Source organism: Meles meles, chromosome 5, assembly GCF_922984935.1.
Source record: "Meles meles chromosome 5, mMelMel3.1 paternal haplotype, whole genome shotgun sequence".
Classification (NCBI taxonomy): domain Eukaryota; kingdom Metazoa; phylum Chordata; class Mammalia; order Carnivora; family Mustelidae; genus Meles; species Meles meles.
The window spans coordinates 121,776,474-121,795,026 of NC_060070.1; the positions used below are offsets into that span (position 1 = coordinate 121,776,474).

The window sequence follows — 18,553 nt, forward strand, 5'->3', positions numbered from 1 at the left end:
CGCCTCCTCCGTTTCCAACTAGACGAAGGGGCGGGAGCTAGCGCGGAGACTTCCCGTCTATACCAAGATGGCTGCCATGTCGGCGCTGTCATTTTGGTACAGAGCGGAGCGAAGCGCTTAATTTGATCCGGTTTAGCCAGAGTCTTTTCCTCTGGGGCTTCCTCGTGCTCAGCTAGTCCCCTGGTCAATACTTGGGAATCCCTGGTACCTCTTTGGTATCCTTGCACTCAGCCAAGAATCATGTCTTGGGCTGCTCGCCCGCCCTTCCTCCCCCAGCGGCATGCCGCAGGGCAGTGTGGGCCGGTGGGGGTGCGAAAAGAAATGCATTGTGGGGTCGCCTCCCGGTGGCGGCGGCGACGGCCCTGGCTGGATCCCGCAGCGGCGGCGGCGGCGGCAGCAGCCGGAGAACAACAAACCCCGGAGCCGGAGCCGGGGGAGGCTGGACGGGACGGGATGGGCGACAGCGGGCGGGGTGAGTGTCCTAGCGGACCGACAGGCGAACCAGTGACCGCGTTATCTGCGACCCCTCCCCCCGTCCCCTGGCGCGCTTTCCCTGGCGCTCCCGCCCCCTTGTTTGTAAACATGCGTCCCCTCCCTCCCGAGGGCCTTAGCGCCCTCCCCCCCCGGGGCGGGGCGGGGAGGGGGAGCTTCCGCCCTCCCAGCTTTGGCTGTTTGAGGCCCTGCAATGTGGAGGTCCCGGGCGTGGGACACGAGTCCTTGAGTTTGGGGACTCTGGACGTTTGAAGGCAGATCCTCCGCCCTAGGAGGGGTCTCTTCTGCCTCTTTTCCTTGTACAGTCCGGCTACAAGCTGGGAATGGAGGGGTTGTCAGTTCCACCCCACGTGCTGCCCCACCCACATAAGACATGTCTGGCTTGGGGTGACCAAATGCATTGCGTGGAATTCTCCCTCGCGTGATCTAGACTGTCTTTTGTCAACCCCCTCCTCTCACCACAATTAGGAGTTAAACCGTTGTTTGACAACAGGGTGTTTCTGGACATTAGGATGAGTGGGATGGGTTGGGGTGGGGTGCGGTTGGGGATTAGAGAATTAAAGTCTCCAATTGGATGATCTAAGACTCATTTTCTCTTTTTGTCTTTCTGTCTGTGTGTCTCTGTGCCTGTATGTACCCCTCCCTCAGACTCCCGAAGCCCAGACAGTTCCTCCCCAAATCCCCTTCCCCAGGGGGCCCCTCCCTCTTCTCCTCCTGGGCTACCCCTACCCCCTTCAGCAGCCTCGTCCCTTGGAGGCTCTGGGGCCCCACCCCCGCCCCCGATGCCACCCCCCCCCACTGGGCTCCCCTTTCCCTGTCATCAGCTCTTCCATGGGGTCCCCTGGTCTGCCCCCTCCAGCTCCCCCAGGATTCTCCGGGCCTGTCAGCAGTCCCCAGGTGAGAGGTCATGGCTCATTGACTGCCTCTCCACTTTCATTTCCTTGTTTCCCCATGGCCCACTGACCTTCCAGTCCTCTAATCCTGGCAGGCCTGTGGTCCTTGTGAGACCCCTTGCCCTTCCTGAGGTGACTGATCTTTCAGTGCATGCTTCCTCCCAGCCCTGTAAAAGAACCTTGATATTCTGACGTCCCTTTCATTTATCAGGGGTTTTTTGCCCTTTTTGTGCCATCTGCCATCCTAAGATACTTGCCCTTCAGGGCCCGTGTATTGCACAATTGCAGGGAGAATTGTATGCCTAATGTCTTTGGGGTTGTGCTCCAGGGGTTCCTCTTCATGTAGACTGCAATGTAAATAATGTCCTCTGTAGTGTGCAATGCAGGGCCCTGCCGAGGTGGTGATTTCCATGACCTCTGAGAGATTCTCCTTCCCAATGAGTCTCCCTGTGACTTCCCTATTTCCCCCCATCCCAGATTAACTCAACAGTGTCGCTCCCTGGGGGTGGGTCTGGCCCGCCTGAAGATGTGAAGCCACCAGTCTTAGGGGTCCGGGGCCTGCACTGTCCACCCCCTCCAGGTGGCCCTGGGGCTGGCAAACGGCTATGTGCAATCTGCGGGGACCGAAGCTCAGGTATGGGGCTCAGAGGATGACCAGAGAGGAAGAAAGAGTGTGTCTGACATTTACCGTCACCTGTGGGATTCCCAGGGGCTCATGGGGTTTCACTGGAGCAGGTGGGTGGGGGGAAGTCTGGTGATGGGTAAGGGACCTGAAGCTCAGATATGGGATGGGGGATGGTCAGAGGAAAGAGGGGGTTGGAATAGGGTTTTGAACAGTGAACAATGAGGAGGACCCTCATGTCTGGGTCCTCCGTCTCTGGATTTGGCAAACAGAATGGATTTAAGCTAAGTTTGCTGGGCGGAAGTTGGCAAGAGACTTAATGGTGAGGGATCTGCGTGCAGCCTTGTTGGTGCTATTCCACTTGCCTTCTAGGCAAACACTATGGGGTTTACAGCTGTGAGGGCTGCAAAGGCTTCTTCAAGCGTACCATCCGTAAGGACCTGACCTACTCGTGCCGGGACAATAAGGACTGCACCGTGGACAAGCGCCAGCGAAACCGCTGTCAGTACTGCCGCTATCAGAAGTGCCTGGCCACTGGCATGAAGAGGGAGGGTAAGGGCCTGTGTCAGCCAAGCTTTCTGGGCTACCTTGTGGGAGAGGAGGGAGGAGGTGGAGGGAGACTGCAGAAAACCGGAGACTATACCTCTCAGGAGGACTGGACTGTTCTCTCTCCTCCTCTAGAGGGCGATATTTGATTTCTGTCTCCCCTCATCAGCTCTTGTCCCTGAGTTTCCTTCTTAAAGGGGGTACTCCTCTGTTGCCTGCTCCTATGACCCCTCCCCTCCCTCGTGTTAGGGTAGGCTAACCTTTCCTGAGCCACGATGGGCTTCTCTGTCTCCCCTTCAGTTACCTGAATAGTTCCTCCTCCTTGATACAATGATTGCTTATCTATGGTTCTCCTCCAAAGTCTGGGACTCTACTCTCTTAAGTTATGACTCTACTGAAGATCTCAGGGCTGCTTTCCTTTTCTTTATCTTCTTAAGTGTGATTCTGGAATTTTCAGACACTTTGGAGTATCTTGGTCAAATCCCTCCTTTTAGAGAAGATGAGCCTGAGGCCTGGTTTTCCTAAGGTCATGTAACAGAGGGGGATCAGAACCCATCCTTGAAGACCCAGACCAGTGATCCTTTCACTGCCTCTTAGTTGAATCAGAAGAGCATCAGATTTGCAGTCAGGCACACATGGATTTAGATGGATGACTTACCGTGTATTATGTGAACTTAGGCAAGCTATCTAACTTCTCCAAGCCCTACATTCTTCATCTTTAATAACAGGGATAAGAGCTCACAAGATTCTCACAATAATTGAGGGAATATTAAAATGTGTTTTCATATTTTTTAGCATGTAGTTGGTCCTCAGTTTAAATGTTAACTTTCTCCCTAATCCTTTACCGTCCCTTCCCTTCCTCATTCTTGGTTAATTTATCTGTCCTTTTATAACCCCTGCTTCCAGACTGCCCCTCGTCCCCTGTTGCTAGTGACTTCCCCAATTCCTAGAAATATTTCCTAACGGCCATGAGAACCTTGATAAAGCCCTAAGGACATTTCAGAACCCCTTACCACTGACTACTGACTTTCCCCTTTTTCTTTTCCTCCTCTTTCCACCCCCAGCGGTACAGGAGGAGCGTCAGCGGGGGAAGGACAAGGACGGGGATGGGGAGGGGGCTGGGGGAGCCCCCGAGGAGATGCCTGTGGACAGGATCCTGGAGGCAGAGCTTGCTGTGGAGCAGAAGAGTGACCAGGGCGTTGAGGGTCCTGGGGGAACCGGGGGTAGCGGCAGCAGCGTGAGTGATGGGGTCAATCCGGTCTCTTTTCCGATGGGGCATGGGGGGTGGGAGTCTAGGTTGGTTCTGTTTCCCTCTCCGCTCCCTTTCCCTCCCAACCCTCCCCCCCAACACTGCCTGGGACTGGAAGTGCTGCCAAACAAGGTCTCTCAAACATCCGAGGTGGGTGTGATAGTTTTCTCTGTCCCCATCCCAAAACAACCCAGTGGTGGAACCACAGGCAAGTTCTAAATGCGTGATTGTTTTCACAAATGCCAGAGGAGAAGCCTGACTTACAAGGATTGGTTCAGATGGTTTTGAAGAGAGACTCCTTTAAGGAGGTGATGTCAGAGACCTCTTACAAGGGGGGCTTCCACTGTACCTCCAGACCTTCCATAACTCTTACCCCCCCATCCCCCGCAGCCAAATGACCCTGTGACTAACATCTGTCAGGCAGCTGACAAACAGCTATTCACGCTTGTTGAGTGGGCGAAGAGGATCCCACACTTTTCCTCCTTGCCTCTGGATGACCAGGTCATATTGCTACGGGCAGGTCAGTGACCTTGGATTCCCCTGAGCTCTTGACATATGACCCCCTACTTCACCTTCTGACCTTCAGTGACCCCAGTGCAAACTTATATACCAAGGGGCCCAAGTTCATTGACCTCAACACTTCTTCTTCTCTTCCCCTGATATGCTTTGAATCCTATGGTCTGATCTCTGGCTCCTGACCCTTGCTGCCCCAACCCAGGCTGGAATGAGCTCCTCATTGCTTCCTTCTCCCACCGATCCATTGATGTCCGAGATGGCATCCTCCTCGCCACAGGTCTTCATGTGCACCGCAACTCTGCCCATTCTGCAGGCGTGGGAGCCATCTTCGATCGGTCAGTGGCCCTCGGCTGGGCTGGCCTGTAGGTAGAGGGGGTGGGGCTATAGGCTGGTCCGTGTCCAAGGCTGGCTGAGCTGTGACCTTTGAGTGACCTGCAGGTCCCTCTCCAGGGTGCTGACAGAGCTAGTGTCCAAAATGCGTGACATGAGGATGGACAAGACAGAGCTTGGCTGCCTGAGGGCAATCATTCTGTTCAATCCAGGTAAGAGGAGGATCGCCCCTATCTCTCAAGACCAAGGCAACCTTGGAGCCTCCTCTTCTCCAGAGACTCCTAAGTTACCCAGCTATTCCCCTCAACCCGGCAATCTCCCAGCTGACCAAGAAAAACCCACATCCACTGATAAGCTCCCGTTTGACCCCATTCCATAACTTGCTCTGCTTCCCTTGCCAGGCGTCTGGTAAAGGGCCAGTAGGTGGGGCCCAGAAGGGACATTGTGTGGGCTGCATCTCCGCATTTGTCCTGACTTGATTTGTCTTCCTTCTTCTTCCCCCTCTTTTCCCTGCCATCCCAGATGCCAAGGGCCTCTCCAATCCTAGCGAGGTGGAGGTTCTGCGGGAGAAAGTGTACGCATCACTGGAGACCTATTGCAAGCAGAAGTACCCTGAGCAGCAGGGACGGTGAGAAGGAGCTGTGGGGGTGAGGGGTTTGGTGCCATGAGGGTGTGTTCGGGGCCCATGTGGTTCCAGCTATCTTCTCCTGCCTCTCCCTCAGGTTTGCCAAGCTGCTGTTACGTCTTCCTGCCCTCAGGTCCATCGGCCTTAAGTGTCTAGAGCATCTGTTTTTCTTCAAGCTCATTGGAGACACCCCCATTGACACCTTCCTCATGGAGATGCTTGAGGCTCCCCACCAGCTGGCCTGAGCTCAGACCCAAATGTGGTGCTCCTCACCTGAGGAGTACACATCCGAGGGGGACTCCGGCCCTGGGGCATGGTGGGGAGGGGTCATGCCCTAGAATCTCAGTGGGGTGAGGTGTAGAGGGCAGAGCTGAGACCTCCCAAGAGGATCCATAAACCCTCCAGGGGGGTTGTGTGATATCCCAAGTCAGAGGGGACCCCAGATCCTTGTGAGGTCTGGACCTCTCTCTTCAGTGGCCTTGAGTCTCTGAATTTGTCTGGGTCTGCCATGATTTGGGGTGATTTCTCACCCCCTGCCTGGAACGATCTCTCCTTCCCCCAGCACAAAGCACTGGCCTTGCTCACAGGACCTTGCTTCCTTCTCATCTTGCCTCACTTAGCTACCCATGTGAAGAGAGAAACTGGGAACTCGTTTAGAGATGGATATCGGGGGGCAGGCCCCCCAAACTGATGGACATGGGAGTAGTGCTCTGACAGGCCTTCCTTGAGGCCTTGCCAGCCTCGACAGTAGCCCGGCAGGTGGGGGCTACTCTGGAAGAGGGAGGGGCCCTGTCACTGTCTCCTGTCCAGAGTCCCTCTCACACTTCACCTCCTGCTGCAATCAGACTGAAAAATAAAAAGGTGGTGGTGGTTAAGGGGTGGGTGGAGATGTAGGAACCCATCTGCTATTTTTAATTTCCTCTGAGGATAGAGACTTGCAGTTAGACTCAAAGAAGTACTGTACTTTCCCAGGTTGACTAAGAAATGCCAGTGGTGGAGGTGGTGTTTGGGAAAGGGTGGGCCCTGAGATGGTCTGTCCCCGGGGCCTTCAAGCACTGGCCTTCCCAACCGCTTCCCCGACCATTTCTTGTCTAACTAGGGGAAGGGGCCTGGGGTGTGCTGGCAGGTGGGGTGGGGATGGTTTGGTGAGTAGTCCTCGGGCCCTTCCCTTCACAGCCCTCCCCCAGACCTGGGCACACACAGTGTAGCCTGGTGGACACAAGACCCTGGCCTGAAAATTGAGGGGGGATGGTCAGCCTGCAGAGATGGCCTGCTGGGGCTGCATGATTTTTGCCCTGCAGCTCTTCTCTCTGAGGTTCCTTTCCCTTCTCTTTCACTCACACATAAAATAGCTTTCAAATTAAATTGCTGTTTTCTGGACTGAGGTAACTGTATTGGCTGCGCGTGGGGGGTTATCCGGTCGGGAGCTTCGGAGCGCTCCCTTGACGCGGCCGCCCAGGTTCCCTGGGGCCCGAGAGGCGGGCACAGGGTGGGGGACACAAGGCACGCTTTGTCGGGGAGGGGGGAAGAGGGTGTGCCAGCCTGGGGGCGGGGCCGGCTGGAGGAGGAAGAGGGGGGCGGCTGATTCTCAAAGGCGCCTTGTTCGCTTGCGCCCTCCAAGCGCCAGCGGGCGGCGGCGCCTGGGCTCGCTTCTGTCTTCTCCGGCCGCGCCGCGGGCTCCGTGCAGACCGGGCGCCGTGCCCGTTCGTGGGGGCTTACCAGGCGCTGAGCGCCCTGGCCTCCTCGGGCCTTGCTCGCCCGGAGGCGGCCTCTCGTCCCTGGGTAACCCTGTTTCCCCGCGCTCTTCCAACGAGCTTCGACGGCTCCCTCATCTCCCCTCTGGGTTCCTTGCCACCTGGGCTTCCGGACTCCCTGACCTCGTCCCACCCCCCAACCCCCGTTTTCATCTCCTTGGACCTGATTAGCCTGCTTGTGTCGGGCTGTCCAGTCTCTGGCGGTATCTGCTCCCGCGCCGGGTCCCTCTGCCTGCTCTGTAACCACCTGCCCCCCGCCCCTTGCAGCCATCGGGTAGCAGGTTCCCAGTCGCTATCTATAGCCTAGTCTATAAATACGCCCGCCCCAGGCCGGCTCTGTAATTACACTGGGCGGGGCAAGGGGAAGTAATTATGGAGACCTGATGGGGGGGAGTAAAGACCCCCCCCCAGGCCCGCCTCTCCCCTCCCACTGTGCCCTAAGTCCCTCCCACGACAACTGAAAAGGGGCTCTGGGCCCCCAGGTGGGAGGGAGTTGGGGTGGGGGCTTTGACTGGACCCCTGAGTCCTAGAAAAGGAAGCGGCAAGGGAAGAGATACCGGGGTTCCCGAAAAGGTAATCTTGGGTACAGGCCATTCAGTCTGCAAGGAGCAGGGGAGAGCAGTCCGAGGGTCAGCGAAGGAGGGCTCCCGTCCTCCCACCCCCAACCAGGTGGAGACCGAGGGTGGGGTTTCCCCTCAGTGACTGTGGGCGGGCGGCTGGAGGCGGGGGCTGGGCTGGGCTGGGCCGGGGGCGGGGGCGGGGTGGGGGCTCTGGGCCGCCGGGGTGGCCGGGGACACACAGGAGCGGCGGCGGCCACCGAGGAAGGAGCGGCGCCAGAGCCCCGACGGGCACCCGGTTGCATGGAGGTGGGCCGCTGAGTGCTGTCGCTACCCGACAGCCTCTGACCTCCGCGGAACCCCAGCGTCCGAGGCTCAGAGCCTGCTTATTCTCTCTTGTCAGCTTTGGGGCGTTCTGCGCCTCTGGCCGCCCATAGGTCCCTGGGACCCGGTGTTCGGGTCGCCAGCCATGGAGCGATGCAGCCACTGCCATCGCCTCCTCCTGCTGGTACCGCTGGTGCTGGGGCTGAGCGCGGTCCCCGCCAGGGCAGGTAAGAGGAGTCTCCGGCGCCTGTGTCCTCGGAGTCAGGCTCCAGCTCTCAGTATCCCCCTGGGTAGTGGACCGCTTATGCCTAAGGTAGAGCTTCTAAATCATAAAGAAAGGGATTTTGGGGGCTAAGGGTCCTGGGTGGAGGGCAGATCACCTGGGTCCCTGGGTCCCAAGGTAGGGGGAATCTCTTTGCCTTCTTGTAGGGACTGGGAGAGGGCAGGTAAGGCTGAAAGGTGAAGGCTCACCTTAAAGAATGGGATTGGGTGCTGGGGCTTCTCCAGGGAGAGCCGAAGGTGTGCCAGGTCCTGCAGATGCTGGGGTGGGGAGGCAGATGTCAGTATTGATGGGTGAGCATTGTGTGTATGTCTTCTGGGCTTTCTATCTATATGTCTGGGGTGAGAGGGGAGCATCTGTGGGTCAGCGCAGAGCCTAGTAGGTAGAGAAAGAAGGGACCCCTGGACTATTTGTCCCACTGGCTTCCCGGACAGCATCCCCTTCCCCCTCCCTGTGCCCTCGATGCTGCCACGCGGCTGGCTCTGGGGAGCACTGGGGCTGGCTGCCAACAGGACGGCCGCTGGACAGGCTGGGATCAGGTGTCTGAGGCAAGAGCCAACTCTTTGCATTCCTGCCCCACCCCTCCCCCTCTGGCCAGCGGGGCTCCCCTGGGACCCTGGTGTCCACAACCCCAATCTTTTCCTTCTTTTTCCCAGGATCCAGAAGTCCTGGCGCCTAGGAAAGGGATTTGATGCTGGACAGGAGGGGGCTGGGAGTACCTGGGTCCTGGGCAGGCACAAGCCTCCCACTCCTGGCAACACTGAAGGCTGATTTGCATATAACTCTACTATTCATTTCTTCTCCATTCTGGAGAGAAAATGGTCAGAAGAGCAGCATAAAGGATTTAGATTAGATCACAGAAAGAGGAACTTCCAAGATGCGAGGAGCATGAGGCTGATGGACAGGAAATGGAAGTGTGCCATGTCTGTGAACTCTTGGAGCCTTTCTCAAGGAGGAAAGGAATCCTCTAGCATGGAGTTGGGGGGGGGTGGTTAAGATGACTGTCTTTTATTTTGGGACTGAGTGGCTAGAGATGGGACTCCATAGGGAAATGGGCTGGTGTGGAATTCATAAGAGTAAAAAAAAAAAAGGGGGGGATATTTGGGGACCAAAGGTAGAGTGTTGGGGGGGGGGTGATGGGGCTGCCTGAGAGGAGCCTGTGGGGCAGACCGAGGCCAGAGTCAGTGGGCACATATGTGGCCCAAGGTGGGCAGACCTGTGGGTAGGTCGTCTATAGGATGGAACTATTCTCCTGTGGGGTTTGGTGAAAGGTGGGGGCCTCAGAGGTTTCCTTGGCCTGGGGTCTCTGTGAGTCTCTGTGACTCTGTCTCACTCACCCTTCCTCTCTCAAAGCGGCCCTTGTGTGTTGGTGTTTGCGGAGCTGCCACACTCAGGGGCCAGGCTTAGGCGAGGGGGGGTAGTGAAGGGGAGGGCAAGGCCGTGGTTTCCCGGCTCCTGGACTCAAAGGGCCTTTTCTCTGCCTGTCCGCCCCACCTCACCCACCCCACCCAGCTCTGCTCTCCTGATCGCTCTGGCCCCTGCCTTGCCCCATGCTTCTATGAAAATTTTGCTGGACTTTCTTTGGGATTTTTCCAATCTGGAACTGATGGCGTGAGGAGTGTGTATACCAGGGAGCAAGTGAAGGAAAGGTGACCTTTGTCTTCCAGGGAGTTTGAGCTTGAGGAAGCTGAATTCTAGGTGGATAGAGGGGATGGCCTGGGTCTCAAATCTTTGGATCTGAGAGGTGGGGGTAGTGGGGCAGGGTTGAAGTTCCAGGTGCGGGGAACTTGCCCAGGTTTTGGGCAAGGACTCTGATGGGATCAACAGATGTGTGGCTCGGGGCCCTGGACCTGCTCCGGCTCCTCGTGGCAGCTTCTGGCCGCCCCTACCCCCCAGCCCATCTCCCGAGCCAGGGGCGCAGGCTCTTGGGGGGGCTCTTTCTGCTATCTTCATCCTCAGCATGGTCAGAGTTGCCCCCACCTCCCCAAACGCGGGCACTGAAGCAGCTTGGAGCCCCATCCCCATAGATCTGCCTCTCTGCTCCCTCTCAATTGCCCCCCCGCCCGCACCTCCTGTGCCCAGAATGATCGATTGCCCAGATGTTGTTTGTGCTGGAGGTATGGGAAAGAGGCCAGAGACCCAGAGACCCAGAGATATGGAAAGGGAGTGAGAGAGGGACAAATAAGGGGGAGAAAAAACCGTAGAAGGAGTGGGAGGGAGGTGGAAGAAGACAGAAGAGACAGGGAGACAGGAAGATCAACAGATATAAAGAAAGGAAGAGTGAGAGAGACAGAGAAGGGGAGATGGTGGAGAGTGGAGAGAGATCCATAGGTTGAAAGACAGAGATCAGGAGAGACTGAGCAAGACACACTGGGAGCAAGAGGGGCAGGGGTTACGTGGAACTGAACACAGGGCAGTGCTGCCCCCTTCCAGGTGATTCTGTTCAGGGTTCTGTTCCAGGATTCTGTCCAGGACCATCTGTTCAGGGTCCATTTGGGGGCAGGTAAGGGAGGGGTGACCTTTGCCTTCAGGGAGCTTGAGCTCCAGGAAGCTGAGTTCCAGACCCCAAATGCCACCATATCTTGGCCCTCCTGAAGGTGTGTCCCTTCTCCTGATCCTCATGGACTCTCCCAGGTGCACTGCCTGTGGATGTGCTCCGGGCCCTGAGGTTCCCCTCCCTTCCTGATGGCGTCCGGAGGGCAAGGGGCATCTGTCCAGCTGATGTGGCCTACCGAGTATCCCGACCTGCCCAGCTCAGTGCACCCACCCGCCAGCTCTTCCCAGGTATGGGTGACATGCTGGAGTAGGGAGAGCTGGGGGAGGCCATGGGGTGGGTCTAGAGTCAGACACCGGAAGGGAAGGTTTTATGGTTCTTTTGCCTCTCATTCCACCCGGTTGTGTCTCTCTCGGGTACCAGGAGGTTTTCCCAAAGATTTCTCATTGCTGACTGCTGTCCGGACCCGCCCTGGCCTCCAGGCTCCCCTCCTGACTCTCTACAGTGCCCAGGGTGTCCAACAGCTGGGCCTGGAGCTTGGCCGACCCTTCCGCTTCCTGTATGAGGACCAGACTGGACGGCCTCGACCCCCAGCTCAGCCAGTCTTCAGAGGCCTCAGCCTAGCAGATGGCAAGTAAGTCACTTTGCTCCTCTGGTCTGCCTGGACTGTCCCTTCAGGATGTCTTCTCAGACCACTGACCCCAGAACTCCCACTCCCTGAACTAGGAACCCCAACTGACCCTTTTGGCCTCACCTCACCTACCTATTGCCCAAACTTCCTACACTTCTGGCCCAGGGTTTGGGCTTTAGTGTTTAAATCCTTGTACGTAGTACTAGTCTGTGCCTTGGGCCGGTGAACTTTTTAAAGCCTCAGTTTCTATGGCTGTAAGGATGATAGAATCACGACAACAAATGAGGAAAGTATTGCCTGGTACCTGGTGCATTGTAAACAGTCAGTAAATAGCCACTTGGATTACTGCTACTATTATCATTGGCTCCAACCTTTCCATCAACTGCTCTCCAGCCCCGCTGACTCCGTCCACCCTCAGTCAATCACTTCACCCACTCCCGCCCCCCATGACCAGGTGGCACCGTGTGGCTGTGGCTGTGAAGGGCCAGTCTGTCACCCTCATAGTTGACTGCAAGAAGCGGGTCACCCGGCCTCTCCCCCGAAGTGCTCGCCCACTGTTGGACACCCATGGAGTGATTATCTTTGGTGCCCGCATCCTGGATGAAGAAGTGTTTGAGGTAAGCAGAACATAGAGAACAGAGTGATTGCTGGTCCCGTATCTTGTGCCCATTCCCCTTCTGGCCCCAGTACTCCATCTTCTTAGAGCCTAGCCCTTCATTTGAGCCCCCCTGAAGCTCTATTTGCATTTCCTATCCCCGGGGCTAATTTTCTCTGTTGAAGAATTAGGTGCCCACTTATATGGCAGGACAGCTGCCTTTATCAGTCTTCATGAGTCTGCCTATCTGTTCATCCCTTCGACCAGTCTCTTTATCTACACCCACCCATTCATATCCTCATCTAACACCCACCCATCCATTTACGTACTCACTCACCGATCAAGCATTCCAGTTCATATCCATCCCTTGCCCATCTTCTCTGCCCAGCCACTTTTTTCTTCATTCATCCATCAATCTATCGTCTTTAACCCATCCATTTATTCACTCATCCATCCGCCCACCCAGCCCATCTACCCATGCAGATGAGTGTACATATGCATGTATTCATCCATCCCCTCACTCACCCACCCATCTCCTCACCCACCCACTCTCCATCCAACTATTCATTCATTCACATATTTCACTTCCATTCATCTCTCTGCCTACCAGTTTCTTTCCTCTACTCCATCTCCATTTATCTACCCACCAATGCTCCTATTCATTCATTCACCATCCACCAACCCTGCCATTCAGTCAGTCATGCATTTGAGCCCCCATTCATTCACCCACTGACCTAGCCATCCATCCATCCATCCATCCATCCATCCATCCATCCATCCATCAACCATCCACCCACCCAGCCAGTCCATATTCTCTGAACACCTGCTGTCCCAGTGTCAAGGAGAACATGGAAGAGTAATATAAGGTCTCCATTATTCTCAGGAGCTCCCAGTTCCTCTTTGAAGATGAGACAATAACCCCAAATGATAATGCAAGGCAGGGTATGCAAAGAATCATGTGTGGACTCAAACAAATGTCATTGGAATTCAAAAGTGTCTTCCCTCTCTCCCATTTTTAGAGGTCCTGAGAATTCTCATCATTACTTTTATTGGAAAGTCAAAGAAGCTAAGGCTTGGCCACTGTTTCCAGAAGCCTTTGTGGAAAGGTTCATGCATTACCACAAAGGGCAGGGGGTGGACAAACAGTGTTGGATTTAGAGTTGGAATGTATGAATTTCCTGAGTCTACAATTACAAGTGACCTTGGGCCAGTCATTGCATGTTGAGCTTTCCTGAATGGAATATTTGAACTATAGGCATAAATATCCTTGTTGTACTGATTTTCCAGTTGTGGTGAAGGTCCAGTGGGATTATGGATGAGAAGGTCCTTTGAAAATTGAAAAGGGCTGTGTACATGGGAGGGCTGATAATGATCTTCTCCCATTATGTCCTTTTACCTAGTTTTGGCTCTTACCCTGCATCCCAGACTTGATCCTCTGTCTCTGGAACTCTCTCTGCCTCCCTCCCTTGAAGTTCATTCCCCTTGCCTTTGCAGGGTGACATCCAGGAGCTTGTCATTGCCCCAGGGGTGCAAGCTGCCTATGAATCCTGTGAACAGAAAGAGCTGGAGTGTGAAGGAGCTTGGAGGGAGAGACCTCAGAAACAACAGTCTCACAGGGCCCAGAGATCTCCAAAGCAGCAGCCATCAAGACTTCATAGGCCACAAAACCAGGAACCTCAGCGACAGGTGAGGGAGCTGGGCGAACTCCAAACCACAGCACACTCCAGGGAAAGAAAGTACACAGACACCTCCCCAGGGGAATTCCCCCAATGTTCCAGAGCTCCCCATCCTGTTTTGGGCTCCTGTCCCCCCTCCACTAGAGCCACTCCAACCATGCCTTCCTCTCCCAACCGTCACTCCCTCTTCCCAGTCCTCATTCATCAACCTTTTTATTTTCAATTAAAAATAAAAAGAGTCATTATGAAAGACTTCATGGCTGGGAGCTGTGTCCCCTACTCGTGTCTCCTTTCCTCCACCAGTCTTCCTGGAACTGTGTCCTTGGGTTTCCCATCCCTTCCATGAATTAAGAGATTGGGGGGCAGTGTGTGTGTGGGATAAGATGTGGGGACAGAGGATGGGCGGGCAGAGTAGGGGAGAGACAGAACCAGGGAGTAAAATTGAGACGGTAAGACCTAGGAGGAGAAATGGGGAGGAGCAGGAGATAGAGAAAATCCCAGAAGAGTGCTGCATCTATGGAATTCTGTGTTGGGCCCCAGTCTCTGTCCCCCTACATGTGGAGATGCAGAATAAAGGGCTGGGTGGTGGCAGGGGAGGGAGGGAAAGGAGATGCTGGATTGGGTGGCATCCAGATAGTTAAGGTGACAGATAAGATCTGGGGTCAGTGGTCTGAAGGTTGGAGGGTCAATCTCTTAATCATGTCTGCTTCTGTCCCACATGTGGGACCCACGCCCCCACCTCTCCCCATCTCTCTCCTGACCCCCAACCTCTCCTTTCATCCCTAACTCCTACCCCATTTCCAAACCCCCACACTACCCCTCCTCTCCCTCTACTCACTCTTATACTGTCCCTCTTCCTACCATTCCCATTGCCCCTTCCTGAACCCCAGCCCACTGAGTCTTTCTACTATGACTACGAGACCCCCTATTACGATGTGATGACTGCAGAGACGACCCCTGATTATCAGGTAAACTTGAGGGACCCCTTTATTTCTTCCCTTCCTCCCACCACCCCTGGAAACATCTCCTATGGCACCTTCCTTCCCTCTTAACATTTGGGGAGAGACATCATTTATTTAGATTATGGGAGTGTCCTCACTGCTCCCTCCCATGTCTCTCTGCTACAGAGGCCACCGAGGCCCAGCCGCAGGGCTCCCCCTCCCCCCAGGGGGCGTCGGACCCCTCCCAGAAAGCCTACCCCACCTTCCAAGAGGTCAGCAGCCCGGCAGGCGCCCCCCTCACCAGGCCGGAGGCCTTCTCGAATTGGAGGGTCCGGCCCAGCGTGGGGCCTGCCTCCCCCCTTCAGACGCCCAGCTCGGCGGGCAGCTCCCCCCAATGCCCGGGCCCCCCCCAGGACCAGAGGAAGCGGTTACCAGCAGGTAGAGCTGGGACATCCAGATCTGTGCCCCCAAACCTCTATGGCCTTGGAGATTTACTCTCCTCAAACTGTTCCCCCTCCAAAGGGGCTGCAAGATCTGAGATTACCCCACCACCCCAGTACAGACACTGCCCACAGTGGGGGACAAGGTGCTGCTTTGCCTCCCCTCCTGCTAACCTCTGTTCTTCCTTTCTGCCCCATATTATTCTTCTCCCCCTTCTCCTTGGGGTTAGGACCCCACCCCAGGTGAAGAGGAAGGAATCCTGGAATCAAGCCCCTTGCCACCCCCTGATGAGGTAACTCCATCCCCAACCCTCATCCCAGCTGGGGGCAGTGGGCATCTGTGACCCACTCGTCTTACCCCACGTAATCTTGGTGAATCAACTCTTCCTCTGGCCGGAGGGCTCTTTCTCATATTCATTTGTGGTCTTCTAGTCACTCCAGACCTATTGGCCTGCTTGTCTTTCTAAGCACAGCCATTTTTCTTCAGCGTCCATGTCTCCTTCCAGTAGTCTTTGATTCTGGAACAACCTCTTCCCCATGTTGGTGTCAAAAGATTTTCATCGTACTTCTGTTCCCAGGAGTCTTCTGTCCAGTCTTGTCACTTTTTCTGTTCTGTTTTTACATCCTTTTCTTTGATTATTCTCTGGACTCCTTTGTCTACCATTATCTCCACAGACTGTCTACTCTGTGTCCAGCCCTCCGGCCACTCTTCTTCCTTCTTGTAATTCATCATTTCTTCCCACCAGGCCCAATTTTGGGGCATCCCTCCTCATTTGGGGCCTTTGATGGTCCTCCCGTCTCTATACAACCACTTCCCTTGCTTTCTTTGGGAGAAAAAATCCAGTCCCAATTACCCTCAGAATTCTTTGGGCCAGACCCCACACCCTTCGGGTCCAGGGAAAACCTCCTCTCAGCCCTAATGCCCCCATCTACCCCCTCCCTCCCCATCTCCGGGAAGGAGCAGACAGATCTCCAGGTCCCCTCCACAGCCGACAGGTTCCTGACAGAGGAATATGGGGAGGGTGGCACAGACCCCCCAGCAGGGCCCTACGATTACACCTATGGCTATGGGGACGATTATCGTGAGGAGACGGAACTTGGCCCTGCCCTGTCTTCGGAGACAGCCCCCTCGGGAGCCGTAAGTGAAAGGAGCTCCTCTTCCATTCTTTTTTTTTTTTTTTAAAGATTTTATTTATTTATTTGACAGAGAGAGGGATCACAAGTAGGCAGAGAGAGAGGGAGAGAGGAAAGCAGACTCCCTGCTGAGCAGAGAGTCTGATGCGGGGCTCCATCCCAGGACCCTGGGATCATGACCTGAGCCAAAGGCAGAGGCTTTAACCCACTGAGCCACCCAGGCGCCCCTCCTCTTCTGTTCTTGACCTGCAGTGGGAGCTGTAAGAATTGCTTCCTGTTGTTTCTGATTATTGTCTGTTGGCTGCAAGCTACCTCCCATTGATGAGTCACCTTTTTCTGTTCACATAAGATGTATATGTTGCTTGAAAGGATGACTTTCTGCTTTCCCCTGCCAAATATCTTGCCCTGTGACAACTCATGGATCCTTCTGTCCAAGGCAGTTGGGATTTTTTTTTCTTTTTTAATCCTATAGCCACTTCCTATCTTTCTTGGCCACTTTCTGTCTCAATCAAGCTGTATTTCATAAAGCGTTTGGCCAATAATCCCCTATTTTTTGTCCATCGTCAGTCTGTCTCCATCATTTCTTCTTGGTAAAAACAATTTCCTATCCATGTTGCTGCCAAATGATCTAACTTCCTATGTCATGTTTTCTAACCTACGGGTCACTCCTTGTCTGTCCTTTCCTGTCTTCCTGGGCCATGGCATCCATCTTGGTGACTGTGACAGTTTGTACTGAAAGGGAGTTATTTATATATTGGCTTTAGTTTTTCATGCTGTCTTGTAACAATTTCCTTTGCTAATAAGCCACTTCCTGTGTGTCTCAGGTCATCCAAATAATAAAGTTTCCACTGTGGGCCTAGATATTTATCATGGTTACTTCCTCTGTGTACTAGCCTTGATGTCTGTGTTTTCTGGAAGAATTACCTTTCGTTGTCATAATCCCCTTCCCAGGAATCACTTTTTGTCTGTTTTGTGAACAACTTCTTTCTCTTGGTCATGGTAGCCATGTTGTTGTTGAAGGTCCACTTCCTGGATTTTCTTTTCTTGGCTGCTTCCTGTCTGTCCAACCACTTCCTGTTTGTCCAGTTCATTTTCTAGCCATCTTGGCCATCTTTAATTTTTCTTGGCCCTGGCATATTTCTTGCTTCCAAGTGTTTGTCCCTTTGAAATGTCTCCCTTAATTGTTTCCCATGTCTTCAACCACTCCCTCTCAGCTGGGAAATTTCCTGTCTATTCCACTCATCTTCTGCTTGCCTTGCAATTAGAGCTGCCTCCTCTACCCTGTTGCCATGTCCCACACTTTCCTTCTCTAATACTGCCACCCTTGACCCTATGCTGCCTTTCCCTTTTGCTGCTGTCTGGAATTTTGGGGTTGATATGGGATATGGGAGAGTTTGAAAATTCATCATTGCTGTTTGGTCAGGATGGAGGTGGAGGGGTGGATTCTGAAGGTCTTTGTTGGGAGAGTTGGGGGAGTGGAGAATGATTTCCATTCTTCCCATCCGTATCTTGGTTCTAGCCTCAGTGTTGGGGGTGGACATCTGAGAAGTGTGGAAAAGAAGGAACTGGTGGGCTTGGAGTATAAATGAGGGCTGGAGGAAGGGTGTAGTGTCCTTGCTGGGAGAGGAACTGGGGGTCTGCTCTGGGGCTTGAGCAATAACCCAAGAGCTGTATCTTTCTAAAAACCAGTTATGAGGTCTGACTTTGGGGTATCAGTGGGGACTGCCTTCCAATTGTACTTAGAGTTATGGGTGTTTAACCTCTGTAGAGTTTTTAACTTGTGAACCCTTTGAAATTCTAAGAAAACTTCTGTGCATAAGGGTATATACTTTCTCTTTCCCAGAAAATACTTCTTAGATTATGTCAGACTCTCATATGGATCCATGCTCTCCCTCAAACCCCGATAAAAATCAATCCACAATCTTAGAGAGATGCTTATTTGGTGGATTGCAGTAAGGGTGAGGTAGTTGATAGTTTCTTAAAGTTCTAAAGATTCCTGGAGTCAAAGAAAGCTTGTAGAATAGGGCAGGGTCTTCCAGAAGAAGGTTTGGGAAGGTTAAGGATGTGGTTTGGAATTCTGGAAAGTGTGTGAAGACCTTCCTGAAAGAGGTCGTCAGGGAAATGAGGACGTTTGTTTGCTAAGATGGAGCTGGGAATTGGAGGTGGAGAGCTCTGAGGTCTCCTTGGAAGACCTAGGAGGTCTGTGAAGAGGCAGTCACATAGGGTTGGGGAGGTCTCCAGAGGATCTGAGAGTGAAGGAAGGTGGGAGTTGGGATGGGAGCAGTCCTGGTGTCCTGGCTGCTCACAGGCCCCACTGGGGGTTACATGTGTGTCTTCTTCAGGCTGCCCGTGGACCCCGAGGGCTGAAGGGAGAGAAGGGGGAGCCTGCGGTGCTGGAACCTGTAAGTCACTGTTGGTCACTGAGCTGAAGGCAGGGGGAAGAAGGAAAGAAGG

General features: G+C 54.2%; 2 protein-coding genes across 7 annotated transcripts in view; both read left to right on the forward strand.

The window, feature by feature from the left end:
- Positions 1–71: 71 nt before the first annotated feature.
- On the forward strand, positions 72–6,653 carry RXRB (retinoid X receptor beta). 2 transcript variants are annotated; one of them, XM_046004548.1, is made up of 10 exons: positions 72–472; positions 1,141–1,389; positions 1,863–2,019; positions 2,380–2,559; positions 3,618–3,790; positions 4,193–4,322; positions 4,521–4,653; positions 4,757–4,860; positions 5,171–5,276; positions 5,371–6,653. In XM_046004548.1, the coding sequence occupies exons 1-10, from the start codon at positions 281–283 to the stop codon at positions 5,516–5,518; spliced, it is 1,572 nt and encodes a 523-aa protein (XP_045860504.1). In that variant the 5' UTR covers positions 72–280; the 3' UTR covers positions 5,519–6,653. The 2 variants fall into 2 exon arrangements, with proteins under 2 accessions (XP_045860504.1, XP_045860505.1); XM_046004549.1 differs by lacking the exon at positions 1,141–1,389.
- Positions 6,654–6,720: 67 nt separating this feature from the next.
- COL11A2 (collagen type XI alpha 2 chain) overlaps positions 6,721–18,553 on the forward strand; it is a 30,338-nt gene continuing 18,505 nt past the window's right edge. Inside the window, exons 1-10 of one of the 5 annotated variants that reach the window (XM_046004543.1) lie at positions 6,721–7,600; positions 7,988–8,135; positions 10,823–10,972; positions 11,106–11,316; positions 11,768–11,930; positions 13,403–13,594; positions 14,475–14,552; positions 15,196–15,258; positions 15,924–16,103; positions 18,442–18,501. In XM_046004543.1, the coding sequence (XP_045860499.1) occupies positions 8,054–8,135; positions 10,823–10,972; positions 11,106–11,316; positions 11,768–11,930; positions 13,403–13,594; positions 14,475–14,552; positions 15,196–15,258; positions 15,924–16,103; positions 18,442–18,501 (1,179 nt within the window). In that variant the 5' untranslated portion in view covers positions 6,721–7,600; positions 7,988–8,053. Of the gene's footprint in view, positions 7,601–7,857; positions 7,894–7,987; positions 8,136–10,822; positions 10,973–11,105; positions 11,317–11,767; positions 11,931–13,402; positions 13,595–14,474; positions 14,553–15,195; positions 15,259–15,923; positions 16,104–18,441; positions 18,502–18,553 lie in introns of those variants that run through there. The other 4 variants (XM_046004542.1, XM_046004545.1, XM_046004544.1 and 1 more) reach the window with 4 other exon arrangements.

What these genes read in the sequence shown, in the direction of transcription:
- RXRB (XM_046004548.1), top strand. Translation starts at nt 281, where the DNA reads ATGCCGCAGGGCAGTGTGGGCCGGTGGGGGTGCGAAAAGAAATGCATT. An exon ending in GATGGGCGACAGCGGGCGGG is followed by an intron (nt 473 to 1,140) that starts GTGAGTGTCCTA and finishes CCCCTCCCTCAG; the next exon opens with ACTCCCGAAGCCCAGACAGT. An exon ending in GTGGGAGCCATCTTCGATCG is followed by an intron (nt 4,654 to 4,756) that starts GTCAGTGGCCCT and finishes AGTGACCTGCAG; the next exon opens with GTCCCTCTCCAGGGTGCTGA.